General features: G+C 55.9%; 1 protein-coding gene across 1 annotated transcript; it reads left to right on the plus strand.

Annotated features, from left to right (window-relative positions):
* Positions 1-2,615: 2,615 nt before the first annotated feature.
* On the plus strand, positions 2,616-5,856 carry MNX1 (motor neuron and pancreas homeobox 1; the record flags this gene model as incomplete). The annotated part of the gene is made up of 3 exons (XM_080610352.1): positions 2,616-3,225; positions 5,260-5,420; positions 5,524-5,856. 3 exons carry the CDS (start codon positions 2,616-2,618, stop codon positions 5,854-5,856), a joined length of 1,104 nt encoding a protein of 367 aa, XP_080466478.1.
* Positions 5,857-11,322: the final 5,466 nt, after the last annotated feature.

Here is an 11,322-nt window from a genome sequence, read left to right on the forward strand (position 1 = left end):
TTAAAAATAAACAGGAAAAAATAAATTAAAAAAAATAAAAAATATTTAAAAAAAAAGAAAGAAGAGTAGAAAAAAAAATGGTACTCGATTAAAAACCAAAAAGGTCAGAAAGGTCTGAAAATCGAAATCCTTCTCTAAATGCTCCCCCCCGGGTGGGAGAGCAGCCTGGGAGCGATGAGGAGGGTGAAGGCGAGCGGCCGCGGCGGTCGCGGCCCGGCCTGGCCCTTTGGGGTGCTCCCGAAGGGCTGGGGCTGCGGTGGATGGAGGAGCCCGGCCTCGGCAGCGTCTCTCGGGCCCGGCTCGCTGCTCAGCTGAAGCTTGCGGGTCGCTTTTACCCGCGTCTATCATCCAAAGGGTGCCTGAGTGCGGCGCCGGACCGGGAGCCGAGGGGTACCTGGACGGGACAACCCGCCGGAGCCCACCCCGAGAGGCGGCGGTGGAGCAGAGCAGGGCGGGCGACGATGCGAATGCGGCCCTCGCCCCCTCCAGCTCCCCAGCGGCTGTGTTCACAGCACCGCGCACCTCTCCCGCCCACCGCGGACACGAGTCCCCACCCGTGTCCTGAGCGCAGCGTTGCCCTCCCGGCTCTCTGCTTGCGCGGGGTGATTTCCCCCCTCCTCCCCCAAACTGCCCCGAGAAGCGGCCGCAAAGTGATCTCAGTACGTGCGGAACGAGCCGCTCAGCCCGGGCACTGCCGGCCCGGGCGTCAGGAGTTGTCATCGGCGGTGCCCGGGTCGCCCAGCCGGTGACAGCCGCGTCCCCGATTCCAGCGGGCTGGACGCCACTGCCCAGGATGCACTGAAGGGAGGCGACCCTCAGCCCCGTCGGGGTGCAGGGAAGGAGGGGCGGGACCAGCATCGCCTCTGGAGATGGGGACAAGCCCTCGTTCGGGACACTTGCTGCCGTGGGGCTGCCTCATGTGTCGGGCCCAAAGTGTCGTTCAGGGGTAAACGTGGGTTCAGCTGGGAGCCCCGGCGGGAGGCAGCAGCCCCCTGGCCCTCGGAGCCCGCCGGTGGCCTGGCAGAACCGGAGAGACTCGTAACAACGATCCCGCGGCTCGGTTTCCCCCCTCTCCTTCCGCAGAGCCCGGGGAGCTGGGGGCACGGTGCTGTGAGCACCTGCGGGTGTGGGCTGTGCGCGGATGCATGTCGAGGCTCCCGGTGCGGGAGCGGCTGTTGTGCGGGTCCCGGCGCATCTGCTCTGCCTGTACCCATGTGCGGTTGTGGGGTCACTGGTGTGCGGATGTTGCCTGCCACGGCAGTCTGCCGAGAGCGATTGGGTCTGGCCTGTACACGTGTGTCTGTGTGTCTGCTGTGGTTGTATCTGTGTGCCTGCTGTAGTTGTGGCCACGTGTCCGCCCTGCTCGTGTCTGTGCACTTGCTGTTGTTGTGTCTGCATGTCTGACCTGCTTGTATCTGTGTGTCTGCTGTGCGAGTGAGTCCGGAGGCTCCAGTCAGAGAGGTCAAGAAAGAGAAGAGTCGGTGCAGGAGAGAAGGGGAATATCAGAGCACAGAGCAAAAGGCGCGTGTGTGTGTGCCTGTGTTCACATGTGAATACCTATGTGTGTGCACGGATGTGTCTATGTGTGCGTGCGCACACCCCGCAGAGGTAGCTCCAGGCCCACCGAACAGCGGCGGGAAGGGGAGCAGGAGCAAAGCTGTCGGATATTTTGTTTGTTGTACCGGACTCTGTTTCCTCCTTCTCTCCCCTTCTTTCGCCTATTTCCTCCCTCCTTTCGCTGCTTCCAGGTTTCTCACCCCGGGGCACGGACGGGAGAAACAGCGCTCCCTTGCCGCGGTGGCACCGCCGCCCCTGGGGCACGAAGCCGGCCGTCCCGGGGGGGTTTACGGCGACGCGGCCGCCAAAGGGCCATTTCCAGCAGCCGGGCTCCTTCTGCCCAGGGCTGGCAAAGGCTCTTCGAAGGAGGAGCGTGTTTACCCTGGCAGCGGTCCGTAATGCTGCCTGACCTCCCGCTCACACCGCCTCACCCTGCGCCCTCCCCCCCCCGGGAAAAGGGGGAGCGACCTCTCGCCCCTCTCTTTCCCTTTTCTGTTCGGGCCTGTTTGTGTTAGATAAGCAGGTCTAATAACGCTGTTGACAAACCCGGGGGCTGGTGGCAGGCGTGACTCCCTGACCCCCAGGTGTTTATTCTTTCCGACTCGTTAAAAAGCGGTCGGCGGCACGTTTACGGCAAATATTTGCCGTGTGCGGGAACGGTGGAAAGCGATCACTGAGCAAGGGGCGAGAGACCCCTCGGCCAGCAGGGCCAGGCAGGCCCGGGGCTGACAGCGCTGTCCCCGTGGAGTGCAGCCGGTGCTCGGTACCTACCCCGGACTATCCCCCCCCGCTACCCGCAAGCGGCCGGGGGAAAAAGGGGGTGTGGAAGGGGGCGGGCCTCCCCCCCGCTCCTCCGTGACAGGTGGGCAGCGGGGCCAATGGCGGGCGAGGCCGCAGCGGCGCCGGCCCAATGGGAGCCGCCTGCGGCCCTTGAAGGGGCGCGCCGCGGAGCTCGGCCGCACTGCCGCCCGCCGCCGCCGGGAGACGCGGCCGGCCCGGGGCAGCCCGCTCGCCGCCGCTGCCCTCCCCCGTTCCCGGCCCAGCCCGCCCGCGCTCCCATGGAAAAATCCAAAAATTTCCGCATCGACGCGCTCCTGGCTGTCGACCCCCCCAAGGCGGCGGCGGGGCAGAGCTCGCCGCTGGCCCTGGTCACCTCGCTGGGCGGCAGCGGCAGTAGCAGCAGCGGGAGCGGCAGCCCCCCGTCCTCTTCTTCTTCCTCTTCTTCCTCCTCCTCCTCCTCTTCATCCTCCTCTGAGCATCCCGCCGGCGGCCCCGCCGACTGCCTGCGCACCGATAGCCCCTCTCCGCCGCGCCTCCTGGCCGCACACTGCGCCCTGGTCCCCAAACCCGGCTTCCTGCCCGGTACCGGCGCACACTCGCACCACCACGCCTCAGCGGCCGGCATGGCCCTGGGATTGCACCCCGCGGCTCCCGGCGGCCCGGGCATGCCGGCGCAGGCGGCTCTCTACGGGCACCCTGTGTACGGGTACTCGGCGCTGGGCGGGCAGCACCCGGCACTCTCCTACCCCTACTCGCAAGTGCAGGGAGCGCACCCGGCCCATCCCGCCGCCGACCCCATCAAGCTCAGCGCCGGTACTTTCCAGCTGGACCAGTGGCTGCGGGCCTCCACAGCCGGCATGATCCTCCCCAAAATGCCTGACTTCAGCTGTGAGTATCTGCCTCCCTCTGCCCTGCAACCTCGTCTCCCTGACCAGCATCCCTGTCCCGTCCCGGTGCTGGGGCCTTCGGGGAATTGCCTCTAGGAAAGAGGGAGGGAAAAATCCCTGCCCTGGCGTAAATAAGCTGCAAATTTAAACCGGAGGCGACATTTAGTATTGTGGTTTATTTAATTATTTATTTAATTAATTTTTATTAGAAGGAGGAAATAGCGATCCACAAAGGGGACCGGGTGTTGAGGCTCGCCCAGTGCAGCCTGACTTTTCCCGGCAGGATAAACAGCAAGGTGGGAAATCGGTTCCTGCCTGTTCCTGCCGTCCAAAGGGTGCAAAACCCATCGGGGAGGGGCGGGCAAGGCAGGGGCAGGAGCCCTCTGGACTCCTCCAAGAGCCTAGTCTCAGTGTGTATCCTCAAAAGCGGATTGGTAGGTCCTTCCGCTTAGTCGCCATCCTCAATTTTATTTCTCTTTTATCGGAAGCGGGCTCATAATAATTATGGGAGGCTCTGATGGGAGCATAGGGAGCATCTGGGGTTAGCCAGAAATTCGGGGTTCCGCGTTCCCTGGGGCTCATGATGGGACACCAAATAAATGGAGTCGGAACGGTTTCCGTTTTGGGCTGGGAATGCAGCGTTGAAGCAGACAATCCGCGGCCAAGGCGCGCTGCCGAGCGCTAGGCCTCGCGGCGGTGGAGAGAACCTTGCGTGCATCTGTTTTAGGCAAAGATCATTTTCGGAGGTGTGAGCTCTCTGTGGGAATGGCCGATTTAACAATACCGGAGGTGTAGTTTTACCAAAACCGTGCCAGGAAAAGAATTGCGATTTTTTTTTTTTAGTGTGTTGGGTTTGGCTTTTTCCCCCTCCCCTTCTCATACTCCACGCACACATTCGCAGACAAAAAAGTCCATTGTTTTCCCTCGAATTGGGGTTGTTTAGACTGGAACATTCAGGAAGAAAGAAAAATAATTAGGAGAGCTGTCGGAGCCCTGCCTCTCAAACAAGGAGCAGAGCGGGAATAAATAACGGGAGAGAAACGAGAATGAAGCCTCGGAAAATCACACTGCAGTGACAAAACCTCCCCGGCGCAGCTGCCCGGGAGCAGACACTGTCCTCCTCTGTCCGGCCTCCTTAGAGAGCTGCTCCGAGAGCGGCCCTGCCTCGGGTCTGGACGATTTTTTCCTAAACCAAATAAGCTGAAGTGCCGAAATGCTTCGAGAAATGGGCAGCAGCGCTGCCGCGATGCATCCCCGGTGGTGTTCGGGCCCCGCGAAGGTGCTCAGCCTTCCCCCAGCCCCTTGGCTTCCTTCTTGCCCATGCCCCGGTCTTTTATATGTATTTTTATACATATGTCCATACATATATCCCCGTGTCTTTAATAATTATATAATATAATATGTAATTATATAATTATATCTAAATATTATCTATTACATATGCACACACAGAGTCCTTGAGTTGAATTATTATTTCCGAACGTGGACAATACGCCGCTTTTACTGTATATTCTTTTTCCCCTGTTCAAAGGCAGTTTTCCAGACCTCGGCACTGATTGACACTCTGACGGGCAGCCGGTGCTCCTGGCTGGCGGGAGGGAGGGGTGCCCGCTGCAATCCCGTTAATTAAACGGGTATGGGCGGACTGGGAGTGCGGCGCGTTTAACTAAAACATTAAATGGAGCGAATTGCTGCTCCCCGGAGAGCTCGGGATCTCTTCGCCGCAATCCCCGCCTCCGTTTTATTGTCTCGCATTTGTTAGGCTCTTGGGAAATCAAGAGACATATTTTTATTGATTGAAAAGATTTAATTGTTTTTATTTATTTGGTCCCTGTGTGGGCTGCGCTGACACTGTGCCGGAGGCTGGGGGATATCTCTCACTCTGTCCGTGCGCCGGTGGATAACTGCCCATCCTTGCTCCAATTCCCCTGTCCCTGCTTTTCCTGCCTCCCTCCTTCCTGCCTCATCCCGGGGGCTGCGCGGCAGCGGTGGGGCGGCTCCGCGCTCACCCTCACCCCTCGCTCTCCTTTCCCAGCCCAGGCACAGTCCAACCTGCTGGGGAAGTGCCGCCGGCCGCGCACGGCCTTCACCAGCCAGCAGCTGCTGGAGCTGGAGCACCAGTTCAAGCTCAACAAGTACCTTTCCCGGCCCAAGCGCTTCGAGGTGGCCACGTCGCTGATGCTCACCGAGACGCAGGTGAGTCCCGGCCGGCGGGTGGTGCTGGTGGCGGGGTGGGTGCTGCCGCCGGGGGGGGCGGTGAGTGAACTGGTGTGTGTGTGTGTGTCCCCGTCTCCCCCAGGTGAAGATTTGGTTCCAGAACCGTCGCATGAAGTGGAAGCGCAGCAAGAAGGCGAAAGAGCAGGCGGCACAGGAGGCCGAGAAGCAGAAGGGGGGCGGCGGGGAGGACAAGGGGGATGAGGATTTGCTGCTGTCCGCCCCGGAGAAGAGCGGCGGGAGAAGAATGCGGGAGCTGCCCGACAGCGAACCCGAGGATGAGGAAGAAGAAGAGGAGGAAGAGGAGCCGCCGGCGGCCGGGCGATGCTGCCCGTACCACTCCTCCGACTGCTCCGAGGCGGACGAGGAGGACACGCAGCCCCGGGGCCGGCCCGGAGCCCCGGCGCAGCCCCAGTGAGCCCCCCGCACGCCCTGCTCCCTCCCGCCGGCGTGAGCCCTGCCGCTCTTGATCGGCACCGGCCCCGGCCCCGCTGCCCTCCTTGGTCCGACCCCTCCAGGCATGGAGGGGGATGGAGAAGAGGATCCTCCGCATGCCGGGCGGGAAAGAGGATTTACGGTGAATACAGTGTTACTGACTGAAAATCAGTCAAACCTTGACTCCCCCCCATCCCTACCCCTTGGAAGTGCGTTCCTTTTGCTGAGTATTGGAAATGTTTTGTTCTTACTATATATCGGGAAAACTGTTTATGTCATGAACGTTAAAACTGCTGGAAATCTCAATACTGTCTTTATTTTTGTATATCATATTTATAAAAAAGACAAAAAATGACCTTTACTTATGCATGCTAAATTATTCCCCAAGCCCTCCTCCCCCCCGAGCGGCGGGGTGGAAAATAAACGGCGTTTTGTACTTGAGAGGTATGAGCGCTCTGTGCGGGGGGAGCGGGGGCTCTGCGTTCTCCCGGGCTGGGGGGTGCCTGTGCTCCGGCTGAGGAACCGGTTTCTAACACCAACTTAATTCGGCGCCGTATCTAGTGTTGCCGTGGGTCTTTCTGAGACGGGGGAGGAACCGAGACGGATTCACACACACTCCCCCTTCTGCCTCGGTTTTGGTTCGCTGCTTTCCCCTCATCCCCACCCGGAGCAGCGTGTCTCACCCGCGAAGCGGCTCCGGCGCTGGGAGGGGGGAGCCCAGGCATCAGTGGGGTCCCTCTTTCCTTCTCTTCCGGGGCTGGTTTCAAAGGGGGCTCGGCTGGCAAAGAAGCGAGGGTCTCCCCCCGCACCGGGGATGTTCCCCCCCCGCTTCCCGGCGGCCGCTCCGGGAGTGAAGCGCGGACTTTTCGCTAACAGCGGGATTTACCTCGCCAATAAATTTGCGGATCAATTCATCCCTGTCAGCGCAGCTCTTCTCCAAATCAATTATAGCGAATTTAAATATAATCACTGGCTCATCCCCACCAGCTCGGGGCCACGTCTGGCAATTCATCCGCGCTCATGAGTTACGGCGCGGCTCAGCTCCCTCTCCCCCGCAGGGGCGCGGAGGCACCCGGCGGAGCCTGAGGGTCCCGGCCCCAATATCGCGAGTGCCACCGCTCCCTGTATAGCCCCTGAGGATGGGAAGCTCTGAAAATAGGAACGTTCCTCCTCCAGCAAGCCTTAAATACATATATGTATATATGATTTTTTTGTTTGTTTATCTTAGCCCGCGTTAACCTTCCACAAGAGAACAGCACGGCCCCTCTAAACGGCTTCTATAAAAATCCGGCCCGTGAAACACGGGCTGTAGGTGCAGGAGATTCTGGCATGGGATTATGCAGAGGAAAAGCGTTCCCCACCGCGGAGAGCTTCAGGTGGTGCCGCCGGAGGGGGCATCTAGAGACAACGCGGTTATTGCCTTACCGGCCCTGCACACCGGGGTAAATCATAAATCTGAATGGATCCCGTATGTCAAAAAACTTGGTCGGGATAAACTTGACTTAGCCTCACTCTTGTGCGCACACAGTCGCACCTCAGGCTCTGATTTCAATTTGTAAACGATTTCCTTTCGGCCGCAGGTTGTAGAGTATTTAAGCGATTGGAAAATAAAGGTATTCGTTGCTCTGCGATTTTCCACGCCGCTGCTGCAGCTGCATCTTCGCGGGTGAACGGCCGCGTAGGGCCGCGCAGCCTCCTCTGCCCTGAACTCGACCACGTGTCCGAATCAATCACTTCCAGCAGGACTTACCTCTTGACTACACCTTAAATTATTTAAAACACACTGGTTTGGGGAACACATCATTATCTTTAAAGTTATTAATATAAAAAAATCAAGAGCTACCTGAGCTCATCCCCAAAATAACCTCCCTCAGCCATTAATTTCAAATTAAATATCCGCTAATTAAACTGCCAGACGTGAGCCACAGGGCCAGAAATACGCTGTAAGCCCAAGAGGTGTGTATCCAAACATGTCTCAGCCCTATGAAAACCAGCCTTGCGGGGTCCGGGGAGCTGCTCACAGACCCTGTATCAAAGTCCTACCGGTGTATTGTGTCTGTCTCAATAAAATTAATCTCTTTAAAGCCCTGCGTCTCACAAGAATACCTTCAGTGTTCCAGACTACAAGGGCAAATATGTTTTTCAGATTCTGGTTTTTATGGACGGATTAAAGTTTATTTTCCATAATAGGGCACCTAATAAAACTCATAAAGCTCTGTCAGTCTTACAGCTGGTGGCCTCATTTAACACTTTCACTTCGTAAATCATTTTACAACTTACCAGGTGTTTCCAAAACTGAGAGGAGAGGAGAGGAGGGGGGAAGAGAGCCAGGAGGGGGGGGGGGGTGGAGAAGAAATTAAAGTCACTTAAAGTATCGATCGGGTCCTTCGGCGGTGGGTGCGTTTGCGCTGTTGCTTGGAAGGGCTTCAAAGAAGGTGTCGGTCCCCACGGGGGACAAAAGCCTTTTAATCGGGATTTCCCACGCTCTTTTGAAGTGAGGAGGCTCGTCCCCACGTGCAGCTCAATCAAAGGCTCAAATCAAAGGTGATTAGCGGAGTCAGGGCACGCGGGCGACGTGCTCCGCCCCCCGCGGAGGCTCCGCGCATAGAGCGGCCCGTCCGAGGTGATGCCCCGGGGTTTGCCCAGTCTTGCAGCATCAAAGGGGCCCCGTTACCTGCTGCGGCCCCGGGTCAGTCCGAGGCCGGGCTGGGGACAGAGTTGACGCGCACTCCGCCTGAGCATCACATTAGGGTGCCCCTGCACCCAGGTACTCCTCACCCTGCCCCAGGGTCCTCATGCTCCCATCCTGTCGTTTCCCTCCCCGCACCCATCTGCAGGGTGCCCCCACACCCAGCCTTGTGGTCCACATTGGTGTCGGTGGGATTGCTTTGCCTTAAGTCTCAGCTCAGGCAGGGCTAGCAAGGCTTTAATCTAAAACCTTGTTTGTAATTTCATGTTTCGCTCGGTTCCCTCCCCCAGACACAGTAGGTAACAAGCCTCTTAAAACTTTCATTGCTGTACTTGAGAAGTAGTAAGTATGAACATGGACCTTTGGTAGACATTTTACTTTAAAAAGCAACATGGTTTAGGCATGGATGTCATTAACTGGCAATTTTATAAGCATTAAGTGCTAAAACAAAAGAACCAAAATAGGATCCATATGTTTGAGGTAAACCTGCTAAAAGTCTTTCAAATGGGAAACCATAAATATATAATCCCCCTCAAACTCTCCGTGAAACTGCTGGGAATGAAATACTTCACTAGCAGAAAGACTATTGATTATTTCTGACGCCCAAACTGTTATGCTCATCCAAAACTAAGGGATTAACATCAGGTTTTTCTCTAGTTCTTGGCAAGATCCTCGCCTATGCTCCCTCCTCCTCTGACACACCTTCCCTTTGGGCCTCCACCTCAGGCACCAGAGATGCCTCAGAGTGGTGAATCTCTGCACAGATGCCCTTTCTTTCCTAGCTTTCCCTTTGTGTGTTGTGGGTGCTGGGATAACCACCCCGTGCTTCAGCTGTAGAAGTAGAAATGTTACATTTAATACCTGAGCCATTCATCATCCCTGAGATGCGCAGGTTGCTTCTTGGTTGGCCGTTTGCATCCCGTGAACAGCAGTGCAGGACAAAGGGTGGAAGGGATGAAGGCTCCCAGGGGACCTTAGCCTCCCTTGGGCTTTTAATGTGACCAAATTACATAGTCCCTTCTGCCCCCAAAATGCTGGTTCAGGTCTGGCCAGAGTTCAACATCAATTGCACGTTACTCAGTGATTGCAATACAGCTTTTCTATTTTCCACTAATACTCATGCAGTTGGGATCATATTTGTGGTGGGTTGAGGTTGTCCTGGATTACGTGAGGTGGTTTTGTCTTTTCAGGGACTTTTGCTTTGTTTTTCTTGCCCTGAGGAGTGAGGGGCTGTGTAACGTCTCCTCTAAAGGGTCCTCTGCAAGAGCAGTGGACTCAGGAGGTGTTTAGTGTCTTGTTTTCCCCAATCTGAGGACTGAAGAACTTTATTTTAACTGAAGTCCTAGGGCTCTCCCTGTGTGGAAATGGAAGTGCCTGCATGAAAATGTGGGATCACTTGCAACATGTAGGAGGTCATAGTGGTCATCTAGTGGTCCTTCTCTGATCACCAGCTGCTATCAACATCAGGTTTTCAGCTTCCTTTTGGAAAAGAAACAGGTTTTGCTGAATTAAATCTAACTGGCACCGGTCTCTAAAACCAACAGATGAGAAGGATGACACCCTTTTCCTCCTGTACAACCAGCAGAGCCAGTGGCTTGCAGTGAATAGTGTAGCTGGAAGGCTTAGCTCCATTTTACTGCTTGCAGGACATTCGTAAGCAGATCACAATTTCCTCTAATTAATCCATTATTTGAAATTATTATTCACAGGACTTCTGTTAATGTTCTTGGCCGATGGTAACTTTTGGCAGGTGGGACTTGCGTCTGAAGAGGGAGCATGGATGGACAATGCAGAAGCCTCTAAAATTCAGCTCCCTCCTCCCTCCCTGCACAAAGGAGATGGGGATGGAGAATTCCTGTCCCCACCCAGCCCTGCTGGGCTGTGGGTACCATATCCATAAATACAAACAAAAGGCAGCCAACATGGGTTTTTAACCTGGGGATGGGGCAAGACAGCGATCCCAATTTAGAACAGCATCTCATGGAATGGGGCAGACTGTCCATGGCTCGGTATCCCCGGATGCCCTTTCTGGAAAGTACGTGAGAGCCAAGCAGAAGCTGCTGAGCCGCCTCCGGTGCTAATTTCTGCAGTGTAATAGTGTCTGGCAATGCTCAGAGGTCTGCTTAGACCATCTAATGATTCTTTTTGGACTTCAACATGATGAATCTATAAAGCATGTATTGCTGTAGCAGCTAGGTGCAATTTTAGAAATGTTAATGAGTAATTACATAAAGGTTGTCCACAGTCATTGATGTTAATCACTGTTCTTTTGCCAGAGATAATTAAGATGACACTTCAGCAGCCTCAGCCAGTGATTCCCACTGTCTCTGCTGCCTCCTTCTCCTTTCCCAGCTCCTGCCACAGCTCTTAACCCTCCTTCAGGGATCTTCTTGACTGCCTTCATTCCTCCAATGCTCTCAGCCCCCCAACTTTTGCAAAGGGCCTGATCGACTGTGGCCTGAGGATTTTATGCTGTATATGAGTATTTTGCATGGTCTTGTGACGGTGAGCTGAGGGTGCTGGGAGCAGCAGATTCAGCTGATGTGAAGCAGTGGTCTGCTGCCTCTCTACTGCTCAGAGCATAGCAGCACTCAGCTCCGTTCTGCAGGTAATTTGCTTACAGTGTATGTGCAAGTTATTCCACCTTTCTTTGCCCTCCACCTCCTGGAACAGCTGTTTTTCTCACCTCTTCTGCCTTTTTGTGTGTCTTGGAATCCTCTGATGAAAGCATCCTAGGCAGTACTGATGATTATGGAGGAG

Source organism: Psittacula echo (genome assembly GCF_963264785.1).
Source record: "Psittacula echo genome assembly, chromosome: 2".
In the NCBI taxonomy this organism is placed as follows: Eukaryota; Metazoa; Chordata; class Aves; order Psittaciformes; family Psittacidae; genus Psittacula; species Psittacula echo.